This window comes from Phoenix dactylifera, chromosome 3, assembly GCF_009389715.1.
Source record: "Phoenix dactylifera cultivar Barhee BC4 chromosome 3, palm_55x_up_171113_PBpolish2nd_filt_p, whole genome shotgun sequence".
NCBI classification, from domain to species: domain Eukaryota; kingdom Viridiplantae; phylum Streptophyta; class Magnoliopsida; order Arecales; family Arecaceae; genus Phoenix; species Phoenix dactylifera.
The window spans coordinates 600,526-618,263 of record NC_052394.1 but is presented as its reverse complement, the minus strand read 5'-3'; the positions used below and the strand labels follow the sequence as shown (position 1 = coordinate 618,263).

General features: G+C 40.7%; 2 protein-coding genes across 3 annotated transcripts; one reads left to right on the top strand and one right to left on the bottom strand.

Annotated features, from left to right (window-relative positions):
- Positions 1 to 5,306: 5,306 nt before the first annotated feature.
- LOC103723681 (O-fucosyltransferase 19-like) lies at positions 5,307 to 9,011 on the top strand. Its single transcript, XM_008814666.4, has 8 exons — positions 5,307 to 5,850; positions 6,922 to 6,994; positions 7,070 to 7,140; positions 7,231 to 7,319; positions 7,417 to 7,549; positions 7,644 to 7,876; positions 7,968 to 8,444; positions 8,546 to 9,011. The coding sequence occupies exons 1-8, from the start codon at positions 5,494 to 5,496 to the stop codon at positions 8,745 to 8,747; spliced, it is 1,635 nt and encodes a 544-aa protein (XP_008812888.4). The 5' UTR covers positions 5,307 to 5,493; the 3' UTR covers positions 8,748 to 9,011.
- A 479-nt stretch (positions 9,012 to 9,490) lies between these two features.
- On the bottom strand, positions 9,491 to 17,429 carry LOC103722636 (probable proline transporter 2). 2 transcript variants are annotated; one of them, XM_039124131.1, is made up of 7 exons: positions 16,971 to 17,418; positions 15,473 to 15,697; positions 15,141 to 15,235; positions 13,975 to 14,164; positions 13,521 to 13,645; positions 10,597 to 10,812; positions 9,491 to 10,133 (listed from the first exon to the last, which is right to left on the bottom strand). In XM_039124131.1, the coding sequence occupies exons 1-7, from the start codon at positions 17,065 to 17,067 to the stop codon at positions 9,753 to 9,755; spliced, it is 1,329 nt and encodes a 442-aa protein (XP_038980059.1). In that variant the 5' UTR covers positions 17,068 to 17,418; the 3' UTR covers positions 9,491 to 9,752. The 2 variants fall into 2 exon arrangements, with proteins under 2 accessions (XP_038980059.1, XP_038980060.1); XM_039124132.1 differs by lacking the exon at positions 10,597 to 10,812 and having other exon boundaries at positions 16,971 to 17,429.
- Positions 17,430 to 17,738: the final 309 nt, after the last annotated feature.

Here is a 17,738-nt window from a genome sequence, read left to right as displayed (position 1 = left end):
AGGCACAGGTTGACTGCTCAAGAGCTTGCCATATGACAACAGTTCAACCATGATTGCAAATTGCTTTCAAACAAACGTGATAATGAGTAATCTACATGTTCGAGAAGTGTACGCGTCAGTCACGGGCAAAATATTCAAGCTGTTAACATAATGGCCAGCACATGTGCTTGATTCGCTTGGCGATGAGCTCCGGCCCTCGCTTACATATTGCATTCTCGGAGGCTTTTTAGGAAAGTTCTCTTTTGACTCTTTCATCACGCCACTCTGTCGCCATCATACCTCCCTCTGTTTCTTGAAAGTCACGTCTGACTTAGGCATCGGAGGATCCATCGCCAGATACACTCCGGTGAATGCACTTTCTTGTCTTTGCTGTTTCAGATCGAATCCAGCATCGGAGCAACAATCTGATCGAGATATCAGCCATCCATCATCCTCTTTGGGATGTGTGAAGTCGAACCATCGCCATCCGAGCGCAATAGCAATAGGACCGCCATCACGGAGGCGCACAGCTATCACCAGCCAATCTTTTTGATTTGGACGGCAGATGAGCCGAACACTCCAGCAACCTAGTCAGCTCGGCATTTTGATGATGTCGATTTCGCGCCATTCCAGAAGAAACCCCTAAAGTTGACAGGACACTTTGTCATAGGGTTGGCGATCCTCAAAACATGTCGGCGGCTAAAGAGTTTAGTGCTCAAGGAAACACAAAACTGGATGCAAAGCCTCGTGCATCAGGAAAGGAGGATGGTGACGTCAGAAACCGCTGAGGACCCCATGCGTGCCAAATTGCTTTCTTTCCCGGTCCGGTTGACTTGGCTGGTTGCCGATAACCAAACGTGGACCGGAGATCTACGATGACCTGCCATAGAGTTCCATTAAATATATAACTGTAGTTGCTTTTTTTTTTTTTTTTAGTACATATAGTTGCCTTTCAATAAATTTTTCCTGCGGCATCGAAGCGGACCTCTGGACAAGTGGCTGAGGCTTATGTCGCTGAAGTCCGAAATGATGATAATAACAATAGCAAATATTCTATATATGCTTGCTGGGTATATCTCGGTCCTCAAGCATCAATCAAGGACTTGGTGCGTCGGCTCTTTGACTCGACTCCGCCTGCCGATCGATCATCGGAGCCGATCACGAAATTGATCCGTTCATGACATCATGGTTACGACTAATTCGGGTAGCAAGACAACGACGACTATTGACCGCAAGCCTGGAAGTCGACACCCACTCATAAAAAGGCTCTCCACCATCACGCCCCTGATTTTGTTCCACGCGTTCCAATTGATAAATATTAAAAAAATTATGCCGTGGCTTTGACTGGAACCACCCCCGTATCGGTGGGGGTGCCATTCTGAAGTTGAAAACGACTCTTTTTTTCTTGTTCTCTTTCTTTTAGGCCCGATCGCATTACACGGCGAACCTTGAAGGTTCATATGCACTCGATAATAAATATTTCAGAACATTGTAGCACACGATGGTGGACCCTACGAAACTCCAAGTTTGTCAGGTGGCAGAAAAATGGACCACCTCAACCTCCACTTCGCAGTGGAGATGAACCACGCTTCCCACTATATGACGGTAGGTCATCGGATGAACTCGATGTTTTAACCAGCCATATATGGTGTGATTAGTATTAGCCGTGCTGATAAATATTGGATATTTTCTTAATCAAGACAAGTAGCTTCTGATACCTGATGTGTCAATTTATATTGCAGTAAAGCAAGGTTGTTGGCATCGATTCCGAAGGATAAATTAGAGATCATGCATCATTGTCACTTTTTTTTGGTACGGAGAGGTCATTCGTTAAGTTGACAGCATATTGCATATATATATATATATATATATATATATATATATATATAGAGAGAGAGAGAGAGAGAGAGAGAGAGAGAGAGAGTCTTTCGATGGACATCCGAAGGAGGAGCTTTGTTGGATTTGTTCATAAAATCTTGGTTTTCGTTTGTGATATTGTAACTCAGTTTGTTGCCCGGCCGGGTGTTCGTCTACAATCGTGGGAACCCGTCTTTTATGGAGAAGCAAAAGCTTGCGAACAATTTTAGGAACAGGAATTCTCTCGAATAATTTTAGGAACATGAAACTTTCAAAGTGATTTAAGAAATACGGAAATCGCGTCCTAACCACCAATATAAAAATTTCAGGTTCTTGTGATAGGCGTGCGTGACAATTTGACGTAATGTCATCGCTCGTGGCAATTTCATATACACCAAACTGCCAATATAACGACATGAGGCTTTTGTATACAACAGGGTGACAAAAATAATGAAAGAACAAGTCGGGCTGCCCCGTTTGCCATAAGGTAAACCGAAAGAAAAAAAAAAAAAAATGATGTAAGACAGTAAGAGTAAAGAAACAACTTTCCATACGTTGTGTGTTACAGAATAATAAAATTGAACTTTTTAACTAGTTTTTGCCGTACTCACCATTTCCACGTCTCCGCAGAATTCCTGGGCTGCTGGAAAATTACGAGCGACAAGTCAACCAGTTCCCCTGTGGCAGTACGCACCAAGAACTTGCTCAGGCTACTGAATATTAACAAACGGCATGTTTAGAAAAAAAAAAAAAAAAAAAACGAAATGATAAGCAGATAGCATATTTACGGATAACTCAAAAGAAAGAGGGACAAAAAGGGTATTTCCTTTCTCATAATACAATGGTTTCCATCGCATTACTATAAACTTAGTTTATTTTCGTGGTTGTGACTAACCACCCAATTAACAAGGAAATAAATGATCAGATTCAATGGCTGTCCCTCCATAATATAGCATTTCAAATACCATATGATTATGTTTAACTCATTGTGGGAGCACCTTTACCTTCAAGCTCAGCTGAATTTAAATTCCTTCTTGCCATCATCATTTTCCTAAGAGGAAAGCTCTTGTAACTTACTTTTTTTTTCTTTTTCTGCAGCGCTGGAGATCTAGAATATTATCATATTAATAAATGGGTAGTGCCACCAACTACCCATCCGTTGACTATTTTTTTCTTTCACTGGTCTCATATGGCAATCTGGGATTAGTGTCCGGTGCATGGAGTGCAGGTGGAGTTAGATAAGTCCGTAAGTATTACTTGGCCAATTATTGACTTGCACATAGAACCAGTGAACCGATTAATTAATATGGCAGGCAATCTCTAGTATTTTAATAATAACCAATTTACAACTCTTACTTAATATGGTCTCATAGCTTTTCTTTTAATGGCCATTGTTAACATCTTCTTCGTCAACTTCTTCATCAAATGCAACGCAAGTTCATTTTTTCTTCCTTTTTTTTTTCAACTTTGGTAGAGAAGAAAACTCTAAATTTCTTTAGATTCACACGTCCTGTTTTGAAGTCATTACGCGTCAAACAAATTCGGGTGGCAAAGTGGCGTAGTCTCTTTTTATATTATTATTATTGTGGAAATAAAAGGTCCGAATTTAGTCCCACATCAACTAGATAGCGGAGAAGTTTGTTCCTTAAATGGAGGGGGGCAACCCCTTTCTCTTCAGTGATACCTTTTGTAGGGCAAAACCGTGCGTTGGAAAAAGACTATGAAACCCCATTCAAAGCAGACAATACCTCTGAGGAGAAGCAGTCGTCTTCGTTGTCTAAGATCGGTGGGGATGAGTTCGGAGGGTGGCAGATCCCCTCGTAGCGTTGGACACGCAGGCTGGAGGCCAATCTCCCTTGACCTCATCAATGGTGAGGTCGGAGAGTGGAAAATCCCCCCGTAGTGCTGGACGCGCGGGCCGAAGCCCGACCTCCCTTGACCTCATCAATGGTGAGGTCGGAGGGTGGAAAATCCTCCCGTAGCGCTGGACGCGCGGGTCGAAGCCCCACCTCTCTTGACCTCATCAATGGTGCTTTCGTTGAAAGCCCTTGACCCCAGCACAGACCCCTCCACTAGAGGGGCTATGTTGTGAGAATAAAGGATCCGAACTTAGTCCCACATCGACTAGATAGCGGAGAGGTCTGTTCCTTAAATGGAGGGGGGCAACCCCTTCCTCTTCAAAGACGCTTTTTGTGGGGCAAAACCGTGCGTTGGGAAGAGACTATGAAACCCCCTTCAAAGCGGATGATATCTTTGAGGAGAAGCAATCGCTTCCGCTGTCTGAGATCGGCGGGGACGATGGCGGCAGATCCCCCATAGCGCTGGACGCGCGGGCCGGAGCCTGACCGCTCTTGACCTCATCAATGGTGAGGTCGGAGGGCGGAAAATCCCTCCGTAGCGTTGGACGCGCAGGCCAGAGCCCGACCTCCCTTGACCTTATCAATGGTGAGGTCAGAGGGTGGGAAATTCCTCTGTAGCGCTGAACGCGCGGGCCGGAGCCTGACCTCATCAATGGTAAGGTCGGAGGGCGAAAAATTTCCCCGTAGCGCTGGACGCGCGGGCCGAAGCCCGACCTCTCTAACCTCATCAATGGTGAGGTCGGAGGGCGGAAAATCCTCCCGTAGCGCTGGAAGCACTGGTCAAAGCCCCACCTCCCTTGATCTCATCAATGGTGTTTTCGTTGAGAGCCGTTGACCCAGGCACAGACCCCTCCGCTGGGGGGCTATGTTGTGGGAATAAAGGGTCCGAACTTAGTCCCACATCGACTAGACAGCGGAGAGGTCTGTTTCTTATATGGAGGGGGGCAACCCCTTTCTCTTCAGAGGCGCTTTTTGTGGGGCAAAACCGTGCGTTGGGAAGAGACTATGAAACCCCCTTCAAAGCGGACGATATCTTTGAGGAGAAGCAATCGCTTCCGCTGTCTGAGATCGGCGGGGACGAGGGCGGCAGATCCCCCATAGTGCTGGACGCGCGGGCTGGAGCCTGACCGCTCTTGACCTCATCAATGGTGAGGTCGGAGGGCGGAAAATCCCTCCGTAGCGTTAGACGCGCAGGCCAGAGCCCGACCTTCCTTGACCTCATCAATTATTATATTTTGAAAAATGAAAATAAAACTTTCATCGTAATTACTAATTAACCTAAGGAATTTATCTTAAAATTAGATAAATAAGAGCATTATTTAGCTTCTCCACCTTATATCTTTGTAGCTCCATGGAGGACATGACTTGATTTTGAAAATTGAACAGATAGGAGAGCTAATCATCAGTTGTATGGCATCATTACTCATCAACATCCAAGTCGACCCAAAACGAGCATTTATGCGACAGAATGTTCGTACGCTACATCTCCGGGACCTCGTAAACTTTTTCGTGGAGGTTAACAGTTAAAGTCCGTATCCGATTCAAATTAGATCCGCTGGAATAATTATAGTAGATAATATCTCCAGAATCTGGAGTATAAGTCGGAGTCGATCTCAGCATCGCGGCAGTTAGGGGAGTTGTTTCTTTCCTAAGGGGACTCGTATCTATCTGTACTCTCTTTACGTATAAAAAGAGAGGGAAGCAGCGAAAACCACACGACTCGAGGGAGAGGGAGAGGAAGAGAGGGAAGCGTCGGACGGTACTTCTCAATCTCTCCTTCGGATCATCGTCGGATATCATGGAAACTATCGCCGGTGGTACGGCTCTATCTATCCCGCGGAGGAGGCTGGCGGAGTGCGGAGACCTGGAGAGGTCCCTCGACGAAGAGGATCCTCGCTCGCCTCCGCGCAGACCATCCAAGACCGGTGGGAGATGGGGGAGTTGGAATTGGAAGGCATGGGAGAAGAAAATTTTGCTCGTGGTGATCTTCGTAGTCTCTCTGATGGGGATCGGGACGATTTCGAGCTCTCGCCGGATCGACGACCTCCCGGAGAGCCAGAGCGTGGTCCACCATGTTGCCGGCGGTGAGAAGATAGCCGAGAGGGTCACGCTGGAGAACCAGACCGGACAGCCCAGGAGAGAATCTGCCCATCCGGTATTCCCAGATTTTTATATATATATATATATAAAGAAATCTCTTCTGTTGGTTTGACGTTATACATTCCTTCTTTCTTCTTCTTCTTCTTCTTCTTCTTCTTCTTTTTGTTTGTTTATAAAAAAAAGCTTTAAGATTTTCTAATTATTTTCTGAAACAAATTGAAGTTCTTGCTATGGGATTGCTCGGTTATCGTCCCGTGTTGTGTTATGTGTATGGTTCTATGGTTTCTGATGATCTACTTTTGGATCGATTTGTTGGTGTGTTGGGATTTCTTAGTTCCATCGATTGCTCTTTGTGCACGTGGCTTTTTTAACTAAAAGAAACTAGTAGCAAAACAATAAAACAAAAAACTAAGAAACTGGTTTTTTAGCCACCAAGAGCGGCTTCTATGAAATATTGACTTCTTTTTTTTAAAAAAAAGAAAATTGATATATATGTTTATCATAATTAGACTTTTATTATTTATTTTCATGAATGAGTTGAGTGTTTGTTTGTTTCCGTGTAAAGAATTCCTCTCGCCTTTGCCCACCTCTGTTTAGACGTTCCTGTTGTTATTTACTATTGATTTTATTTTACGCAAGCGTATGGAAACACCTATGTATTATTTGTTCTTGTAAATGGACTGAAATACTAATATTGGCACCAATCTTGTGCTCGTAACTATTTTATTCATTTCCCAATGTCGTACTCGTACCGATCTCTCTCCCCTTATCATATTAATTATTAAATGAAGCTGTCTTTCCACGTGATCGATTGGGTTTTCTTTCCCCCCTCCCTAGCGTCTTTTTCTAATACATTTCATACTCGAATCTAAAAAGATACTTTCGAAATCTGATGCAAGATACAGGGTTTTAGCTAATGACCTGGAGAGCAATTAGCTTTTGCAAAAAGAACCTAGACTTTTGGTGGGCTTGAAGGTTAAGCTAATATTTAGCTCGGCAAATTCTAAGCAATAATTGCATTATAGAATTTGTATTTTTATATGGGATCATGATTCTTGAAACTAATAATCGTCTTGATTTGTTTTGTTATACGACTAAAACACTCTCCTTATTTGATATTCCATAGATTCTTGATATCTGGACTAAACCGGATAGCGAAGACTACGGTGGATGCATCAAGCGCCCCAAAAACCGCTACAGTGAGTTCGTCTTCGTGCTGAAGACTGCACATCCTTGCTTTGGCTATTGCTAACCATTTACCATTTTTACCGTAGGGATAGGTGATGCTACAGGAGGCTGCTTGTTATTCCGCGCTAATGGTGGACTGAACCAGATGAGGATGGGGGTACGCACCCTTTCGCTGTCTTCCTATGTATTTTCCTTGTGTTATGGAAGCAATTCTGTCTGAGTTGATCTCCTAAATTTCTACACGTAGATAAGCGATATGGTTGCGATTGCAAGGATCATGAATGCAACACTAGTAATTCCTTCTCTCGACCATGAATCTTTCTGGAAAGATCAAAGGTGTTGAGGCTTTCGCATCGTTAATTTGTCCATACATTCAAGAGATTATTTTTATTATTTTAACTTGATTTTTGCAAATTTGAATTGATTTCTGCAGCGAATTCGGCGACATATTCGACATGAGGCATTTTATGGATACCTTGAAAGATGATATTGTAATTGTCGAGTCTCTCCCACGAGCGTATGCAGCAATCAAGCCCTTTGAGAAGCCACCTGTTTCATGGTCTAAAGTACGTACTAGAGCATCTTGTTCTGCATGGAGTTGCAAGAGTACTTTTGTTTTGCATCGAGTTGCTTGTGATAACCGATCTCCCCATTCTTTAGGTTTCTTACTACAAAGCTTTAAGGTCGATGTTGAAAGCGAAAAAGGTGCTGAAGTTTACGCATTCAGATTCCAGGCTTGCGAACAACGGCCTTCCTCCTTCAATTCAGAAACTTCGGTGCCGTGCAAACTACGAGGCACTTAGATATACAGACGAAATTGAGAGACTTGGGAAGTTGATAGTTGACAGGCTAAGGAATGGAAGGGATGATCCCTATATCGCCCTTCATTTACGGTAAATTTTGTTTGAGCAATGCACTCGCTGACAGACTTATATATATAGATATATGCACGAACACATCAGCTATCTTTCTTTCGTATTGCAGGTACGAGAAGGACATGCTGTCATTTACAGGCTGCAGCCACAACCTGACATTAGAAGAGGCAGAAGAACTGCGTGCAATGCGTTATAGTGTGGCGCACTGGAAAGAAAAGGAGATTAATGGTACGCAGAAACGGATACAAGGGGGTTGCCCGATGACTCCACGAGAAGCTGCTATTTTCTTGAAGGCTATGGGCTATCCTTCCACCGCAAACATCTACATTGCTGCAGGACCAACTTACGGTGCCAGTGGCTTGGATGCCTTAAAAGCAGAGTACCCAAATATTCATACACACAGCAGTTTGACAACAGAAGACGAATTGAAGCCTTTCGTCAAGTATCCGAACCGGCTTGCTGCTTTGGACTACATTGTTGCCCTTAATGGTGATGTTTTCGTGTACACTCATGCTGGTAACATGGCCAAAGCAGTGCAGGGTCATAGAAAATTCGAGGGATTTCTCAAGACCATCAGTCCTGACAGGTAAAATCTAGTCCCAAGACCCAAGTATATCTAAATGCTCCCAGAACTCATTCATCACCTAAAGTTGATTTTTTTTCTTTCTTTTATTGACTTCTATTCAGGCAAAGATTTGTGAAACTGATAGATCAGCTTGATGAAGGAAAAATATCTTGGAAGGAATTCGAACTTGAGGTGAAAAGGCATCATGTTCATAGGCTTGGAGGTCCATACGAAAGAAAAGAAGGGCCGCATCCAAAGTTAGAGGAGTTCTTTTATGCAAACCCTATTCCTGGGTGCATGTGCAAAAAACAACAGCCGAAGTAGATATCTGTGGCACTGACAATTTTGGGTTTTAGGAAGTGACTTTACAGAGTGAGACATAGATGTTCAGAAATACAGAGTACAGATTTATTTTTATTTTTTTTTAGAAGAAAAAGAATAATACATACAGGAAATAATTTTTTCCTGAATGTTGGCAATTTTCAACTAGAGCGTGAATTATTGGATTAAGACAAACAATGCAGCCAGATATCATTCCCACCACCTCTTTTCTGAATGGTTTTGTTCTTTATGTGGATGTATAAGAAATTTTTGGTTAAGATTTCTAAATGATGGTGATAATACACAATGTGGCCATACTTAAAGATTGCGGTGAATATCTAGGCCTTGACTGACAGAATTCCTTGTATGAGCATTATACATGCATGATATTATGCCTTCTACCTTAGAAGATGAAGAATGTCAAAATGGAATTAAAAGAATGATCTGGATGGCACACTAACCTCACACAACATTAGAGTTTGTAATAATCATCATTTTATTGCTTGGCTACAAGCCAAATAGAATATTCCAACTATTTCGACAGCATATGGATTGTCTTAGGGTGTTTCAAAAATTTTGGTGCTGGTGCAAGGAAAAGGATAAGTCGAAATAAATCATGTAGAGGTAAGTAAGCTAACTGTTAGTTAGTCGGTGCAAGAAATGCAAAATTAAAGTAAGATTTGCCAGCTAAATTAGCAAATATCATCTCATTCAATATAATTGAACCAAACGTGTGATCATGGAACTACAACTAAAACACTTCATCAGCTTTAGCAATTTATAGTCTAAAAACAAAAAGCAGAACCAGATTATTTGCAACTCATACCCACATATGTAACTAATCAGCTTGCAAACCATTACGTGGTTTATTATAATTTCCCATGTCCTCAGACACGAGAACGTACAAAGCTTACATCACTCCTATACTCAAAAGCTCAGAAATACAAACACACTGACAGCAAAAAACCACTTGGTGAATGAAGCTACAGAAAATTTATCAAGAAATCTTTATAGATCAGCAAAAAGACGATAGGTTCTGGAGTCGACAACAATAAGCTTCAGACCTGCAATGGCAGCAGCCAATGCTAAGCAGCTGAACCCGACAACATTCAACCAATGCCAGGCCTTCTGGGATGCTGGCAACTTGTTCTTCCTTGCTTTCAAGTACATATGATTTGCCAGAACAAATGTAAGGGGGAAAACACTCAAGGCCCCTGTCAGGGTCATAAAGTCTCCAAGGAATGGTAGCAAAGCCGCCACAAACGTGTTTATAGTAAGGTAGCCTCCTCTTACAAGGACTCTAAATGAAATGTTGTCAAAGGAGAAAGCACTCCCTTTTCCTCTCCCATACTTTGTATCCAAGTACTCATACATTGGACTTGCAAATATCTGCCACAAATAAAGGACAAGTGTTAATAAAATGATAGCTATCCGAGAGTCAGTTATACACACAAAACAATGAAATAATATGAAAACATATTTTATTTTATTTGAATGTTAAATACTGTTTTTGTGGCATTAAAATATGACTGGTCTCTATCATGATGACAACAAAAAGATTGACGAGAATCACGTAATTAAATTTCTATAACAATACCAGCAAAGATCCGGTCTCCAGGATTCAATAATACAAGGACAACAAGATTGGAACATAGAAGTCCAGATAGTTGACAGCAAGACTGATGAATTTTAGTGAATAGACAGCAGTAGTAGCCTATAAACTGATAAACTGCAGTCAATAATTTTCAAGTTGGTCTACTATCTTCTTGAATTGACTGGTAGATTTTCATTTGTTTCCTCAATTATCAGAAACTGAAACCAGAAAACTGATGGAAAGGATCAGGGAAAATACATGCAAAGCAATGACAGTCTGAAGGAAGGCTGCAATATTGGCCACCGCCTTCACCCAAGTTGGGCCTTTCACACTGTTGAGAAGATACGTTGATGTTGAAGAGCCATAGGCCCAGTATCCAGTAAAAGTAACAGCATACAATGGCAAGACACCAATAGTGAACTGAAGCCAAAGGGCTTTCTCCATGTTCTTGACGACAGGAGGTCTTATTGTTGCCTATAAACCAAAACAAAGGCATTAAGAATTTGTGGGAAACAAAACTTACCAGTGTGCAGTTTGAAATCTTATGTCTTAATTTTGTTTCAAAAACAGAAGAAAAAAAGATTCAGAAGAACAAACTTTTATTCTTTTCGACCAAAAAAGCAATACTGACATATTTGCCACTTCAGGGAAAGCAAAATTGTACAAAACATAAAGCTTAGAGAGAGAGAGAGAGAGGTGTTAGGATGCACTCGAGCGCACTTGATCCCAAATGTTTTCTAATAGAAATCAATGATCCACCACTCAAAATAAAAATTAGCATCGATCTATGATGTAATACCTAGAGACTAAAAATTATTTAGTTTGGAGATATCTTGCACAAGCACAAAATGAATAGTAGTAATATAGCTAGTGAGCCAAAGTATGTTATACACTACATAATTTGCAAATCCAAACAACCGATCTCGATCTAAATACTTTAAAACATATATAGACCAGATTTTAGCTAATCTGAATGCGTTTAGACTATAGATTAAATGAAGACATGGTATCATACCATTAAAATTGTTTGTTTTCATCAATTTGATACACAGGTAAAAGATCTTGAAACTATGTGATTTTTTTGTTCTTATGTATTTTATGCACCATAGATCATGTTTAACTATGTCAATTTTCATTTGGAAAGATCCATTGTAGATTTTCACTAGGAAGCACTTGGAGCCAAATTCACCTGAGTGCATCCTTGCCTAACACACACTACACATATATAGCTAATATACGGGCGCCCATACAACAAGCCAAACAATGGCGGTCCTATTTGGATGCTCAGGGAGCCCTACACTAATGATTTGAGCTATTGGATATAATCTACTATCTCCAAATTGCTTACTATTATCAAAAATTATAACATACTATGCATATAGTATTTAAAAAATATGCATTGTATGTTTTATTTAAACTATCCATTTTTGACTTTTTCTTTTGAGCCGAGCTCTCTTAAGCAGACTTGAAAACTACTACAGTGGTACACCCCTCAGAGATATAGGGACCACCATGCTTGTCCACTTTCTTGATAAAGGACTCGATGCATTTTCTCTTCCTTGCCATGGAGACTGAGACATATCAAAAAGATCTATTACTAAAAAGAGATTGGGATCATCCTGTGGTTACTGGATACATAAACGATGAATAAGCTATAGATCTCAAAATCATATAATCTTTTTAGTAGTAAGAAATTTAGAGATGGTAGATCACATCTAATAGCTCGGACAAGATCTGCTGAATTGATACCGGGGTCGGTATCTGCCAGCGACTGGTTCAGTATGATATGGATCTATACCATGCCGTTTCGAGATGTACTGGCACAGGAAGAGGGAGGAGGGGAGGAATAAGGAGAGAGAGGAAGAGAGAAGGGAAGGGAGGGAGGGAGAAAGAGAGAAAGATGAGGGATACCGGTGAAGACAGGTAGGCCACGAGGAAGGAGGTGAAGATGATGAGCCTTCTGGCGACGGCGATCTAGGGTTTCGCTCCAATTCTACTTTACTTCAAGGTTTACGAGAGGAATAGATAGTGGGGGAGAGAGGGAGGGGGAGGGAGGGAGAGAGAGAGGGAGAGGGAGGGAGTAAAGGAGGAAAGAGAGGGAGAGGGAGGGAGAGAGAGAGGGAGAGAGGAAGGGAGGCTTACTAGCGAAGGCAGGCAGGCCACAAGGAGGGAGGTGAAGATGACAAGCCTTCCGATGGCGACGATCTAGGGTTTCGCCCAAAACTCTTTTTCTCTTTTGCCTATGAATTAAAAAGTACCTGTGTACGACCAAGAAACCCTCGGCTTCTTCTCGGCCTCAAGGTATAGTAGAGGAAAGGATGGCAAGGAGAGAGAGACAGAGAGGGAGGCAGACGTCGAACAAAGGGATCAAGCGGCATCTGGCGGCAAAGTGAAGAGAGAGCCTCTAAGCTCTCGAACCATCCAAGGGCAAGATGGATTTATAACTGAACTGATCCGACTATTTGAATTGTTTTGATTTGGTGTCGGTTCGGTTTGCCACCGCCTAGTTCGGGTTGGTTTGGCAATCACTAAGCTTAGATCATCAGTGTCAGATCCCTAGTCATCTAGTCAAGAGCGACCTTATTTGGATTATTGCATGAGCGCCATATATTAGCTCTACTTTCATATACTCTCTCTGTGTGTGTGTGTGTGTGTGTGTGTGTGAGAGAGAGAGAGAGAGACTGAATACTACAACCTCTTATCATTAAGCCTCTTAGGAAGTTCGCCTTTACATAAGTATGGTGTAAGAGTTAGATGCAAATGTTTAACCATATAGCTAGCCTCAATACTTGACCATCTAGCTACATTTTTAACATCTCGGGGCTCTAAGGAAATTAAACTAATTTATTTAAACACATAAGAACTAAATAGACCATGAGAAGAGCTTGAATCCAACAACTAGTGGCATGCTTTCAGATATGCATATGTATACATATTTGCTATCTATTTTCATCATGTCCATTCCATTCGCCACATTAAGTTCTTAGAGAGCATGAGGCTGCAAAATAAAAAGCCCGCCCTTACTGGAGATCATTATAAATAAGAGTTGACCCATTTGCAATTTAAGGTTGTAATGTGAAACGCAAAATAGAAAGTCAAAGAGTTTCTACAACTGAGTGAATGTGAAGACTGAATTTCTGATACTCCTGTTATGGCCATAAGATGGATTTTGCCAAGTCTACCTGAATCTCTGGCAGCATTCCTGTATTGAATGCAAAAACAAGACTTGCAACAGCACCAACTGTACTGAAAATGTTACTAACATGAGACCCTGGAATGTTGTAATTCCGAGATGGAGTACTTATTCCTGTATTAAAAAATAATCATGTAAAATTCACAGTATTATTTTTCTTAGTGTCAGTTCTGCAGCTTGAAATAATTATAAACAACAAACTAATAGGGACAGAAAAGAAAAAAAAGAGAAGTTATCTAATTTGACAAGAAAATGTTTGAATATATATGTATAAATAATCCCTCAAAGATATATGTACAAATAAATGCACAGTGTTAAATGCATGAATAATTGTTTTCATGCTAAAATTAGAGTCCTGGTACTGTTTAGGAGAATGTCAATTGGTAGTCCAGAATTTAAGATCAGGCAGGATTTCAAGGCAAGTTTGATAGCTGGTTTAATACCATTCACAAGAGACATAACAAATGCCACAATAATAAATATGAGACCAAGAAAAGTTGAAACTCCCAGCCAAATCCTCAGAGCTGATAAGTGAGGTATCCCAAAGGCAAACAGAGCACATACGAAGCCAGCAATTGCTATACAGTAGGGAAGTTTCAAGGCATCATCATCCTTGTAGAGAACATATATAGCCTGCACAAAAATAAAATAGAGGTTAATTATAATTTCAGCAGGCAACAAAACTTGGATTTAAGGAGCATAAGTGGCTGTTTTCCTGATTCTTCAGTCTAATGATTGGAAGTGAGTTGATCATCAACATAACTGTTATCCCATTTGCCATAATCGCTTTATCAAGAGTATCTTAGGTGCTCATATTGCATAAGCTGATTTGAGAGTATGCAAATGATTTAAGATGACAAAAATAAGCATCTTATGAGTTCATGCTACTTCCATCAGGCAGACATTTGGCATCATCATCAAATACAGTAACTCATTTGGTCACATCACGTTGTTCATGGTGTTAAAATCTTGTTGAAACTGGTTATAGAATCAACTCAAAAGCTATAAATAATTCATGAGATCACTTCACCAAGTTCTTGGTGGTTGATATTCTATCTGATAGTGTTTTGAGAGATGCTTATGCTAGGGTGGATACTTCTAAATAAGTTAGAAACAAGTCCAACTAACTGGATGAGAGTGTAAGTCTGTGCTCCTATTATAGCCATTTCTCGCACTCTTAGATAGCTATTTGTCACATGAAGTAATTAATGGAGTTCAATTCATCATGATTGTGAAAAACATGACTACAGAGGTAGAAAATTTCCATGATGCCTGGAGTCACAGGGACCAAAAAAATTCTTAGAACTTTAATATATTTCGTAAAGTACACTTATACAAATAGTTCAAAATTACTCTAAATGTCTAGCTCTTGTTTTCCGCTGAATGTACCATATCGCTTTATCCTAAAGAAATAGATTGCCTGTGACCATCAATTGTAACCAAGAAAACTTGTGAAAACACGAGAAGCCAAAGTACAGCACTACAGCTTCTTTTTCAGCAGTAGCTTCTTAGTTAGGAATGTGATGTATCACTAAGAGAAAATAAGAGGAAGCAGAAAAGGATTAAAAACTAATAATATTAAGGTGATTGTGGCCAGTATTTATCCTACCTTCAATGCCTGCCCAGCCAAAATGATATATCCAGTGTTGATCATGAACAGATTAACGTATTGTAAGGCCCATGTAAGAACATACATTTTTCTACCTGCAACGATCATAACAAAGAAAAGAATAATTTAAGGTTGAGAAAGTCAGTCCAACTTTATAGTGAAGGAAACATTAAAGTCAGAAAATTTTTGCTACATAAAAATGAAAGATCTCATCCAGGAGAAAAGTGTGAAAGAATGGAGCTGACTATGTCCCTTTGAAACTATGCACACCTTTCGAGCCAATCTCTTGCACGACAAAGATTATAATACAGATCATTAAAGACATAATTTACCATAGATATAACCAGCAAGATCTCTATATCTAATCCTTCTTTTACCACCAACTTCGTGAAGACGGGCAAGGAGAGTGTTAGCATACAAGGATATGGCAGCTGCCAAAATGAAACCAACTGTACCAACTACCCAGCCCAAAGGAACCATAGTTGATCCAGCATATCCCAAGACATAAGAACTGTTCACCCCTGTTGTGAGGACGAAACTAACTTGAAGCCAGTGATCTGGAAAACAAGAACATAAGAAAAATATGATGTATATCATTACCAACTTCAAATGGAGAGCCAAAGTAAAACTATAGAACTTGAAATAAAACTTTTAAAGTACAATCATGAGATGACACCAGCCGCTGGGAATAAAGTTATCGTAAGATACAGTAGATTGATGCAGTCATACACATCACGGTCATGGGAACCAGCATATTATAGATTATTGGAGCTGTTCTCGAGTTTAATAGAATATGAAATCAGTAGTCATTAACATTATATACATGCATATGTACATAGTCATTAACGATATATACATACATATGTACATGTACATGTATAATGATGTAGATGAAGTAATAGACCGCAACTTTAATGTGTGTTTGTGTGTGTGTTACACATACATATACAGATAAACACACACAGAGAGAGAGAGAGATCTACACATACCTATGCACCCTGCATAATAAAGAGGAATGTCTAAATTTGGCTTTAGCGTGTACCATAGCACTGATCCTTGAATTCATGAAGCATTTTGAGTTATTTAATTTGATGCCAAGGAGAAACTTTAAGAATCACTTAGGATGAAGGAATCTTTTTCTGATGAAGGGACGGCAGAGCCACCCATTTTATTAAAAAATTAAAAAATCAATAAGATACTTGTATTAGCATTCTGTGAAGAGCCAAAACTTCATTGGCTACAACTCCAAAATATCATGCCAGTACGCATACGCCTTCAAACTGCTAAATTGCATTGTTCGCAGCAGCACAAAGAGCCATTTCCAATTCTCATTCCTGCATGAATCGTTGTCAACCAAAAACTGTCCTATTCAGAATTTAGGAGATTACAGTAAAATTTGAGACGGGGGTCATGTTGCGTAGGTGGTGTTTCAAAATAGTAAGATTACAGAAACTCCAGAGGAATTCAGTGAAAACAAAGAATGCAGAGTCAAAGTAAGATTATAGAAGCTCTGGAGAAATTCAATCGAAACCAGGAAGGCAGAGGATGAAAAGTGCATTGTGCTTTAATAAGAACATCTCCTCCAGAGATACAACCCAAAGGAGGGGTTGTGTTCAAACAGCATGCCTCCAATTTCTAGAGCATTAGCATTCCCACTGGTGTATGTTTTAATTTTGTCTTCTTTTCTGAAAGAAGGAAAGGGAATAGAAGATTCCAGCCGCCAGTTCATAAAAATAATAGTATAAAAATTGTCATATTTATGTCATCAAACCAGCCAGCCTTACGGGATATTGATAACAGATCAAGAATTACAAGAAGGAAGAAAGATACCGTGGCTTATCTGGTGAGCAGTGTCATCCGACGCGTCAAGCTCCGGTCCCTCATCGACCCGGGCCTTCTCCTCCCCGACCTCCATTGCTGTCGCCATCGACTCCTCCTCTCCGCCCGCACTTCAACCGCAAACTGGTGGTTGTCTCTTTGTCGGTGGTGAATGTAGGGAGGAATGAGGAGGAGGAGGAGGAAGCGACGTGGTCCTTCTCCAGCCTCAACGCCGCCCGTATCGGTGGTCGCCCTCGGAGCCTCGTTATCTATAGATGGACAGAAATGCGGCTTCGAAAGCAAAGGCATCAGGAAACGAATATTGCCCACTACTCACGGACAGAACAAAGAAAGAAGAAAGAAGGAAAATTCAATCTAATCTTTGAGCGGAGGAGGTCTTTTTTATGTGGGGGAGAGAGGTTCGGCATAAAGATAAAGAGGCAAAAGAATAAAGGCCAGTGGCTTTGCGAATCGGCCCCCGCTCCCGGTGCGTTGATGAGATGGCTACCACTTCTTCCAAGATGCTGATTAGGGCCAGTTTGATTCTTTTTTATAAAAAAAATATGGAATCCACAGCAAAAAAATAGTTATTCTATTTTTATTTTTATTTTTTAATAATTTTATTATTGCTAGAAAAATAAAAGTAAAAAAATATTTTTAGTTATAAAAATATATTTTTATTTTTCACCTTCTATTTTCTTTTCTTCCATCCAATCTCACTCTCGGCTTGTCTCTTTCGCCCAACCACTCTCAGCCCTCTCTTTCGCCCAACTATACCTC

Excerpts from the sequence above, each read along its gene's own strand:
- LOC103723681 (XM_008814666.4), top strand. The coding sequence starts at position 5,494 with ATGGAAACTATCGCCGGTGGTACGGCTCTATCTATCCCGCGGAGGAGG. Across the intron at positions 5,851-6,921 it reads GGAGAGAATCTGCCCATCCG|ATTCTTGATATCTGGACTAA; the intron begins GTATTCCCAGAT and ends GATATTCCATAG. Across the intron at positions 7,550-7,643 it reads CACCTGTTTCATGGTCTAAA|GTTTCTTACTACAAAGCTTT; the intron begins GTACGTACTAGA and ends CCCATTCTTTAG.
- LOC103722636 (XM_039124131.1), bottom strand. The coding sequence starts at position 17,067 with ATGGCGACAGCAATGGAGGTCGGGGAGGAGAAGGCCCGGGTCGATGAG. Across the intron at positions 15,236-15,472 it reads TCTTGCTGGTTATATCTATG|GTAGAAAAATGTATGTTCTT; the intron begins GTAAATTATGTC and ends TGATCGTTGCAG. Across the intron at positions 13,646-13,974 it reads TGTTATGTCTCTTGTGAATG|GAATAAGTACTCCATCTCGG; the intron begins GTATTAAACCAG and ends TTTTTAATACAG.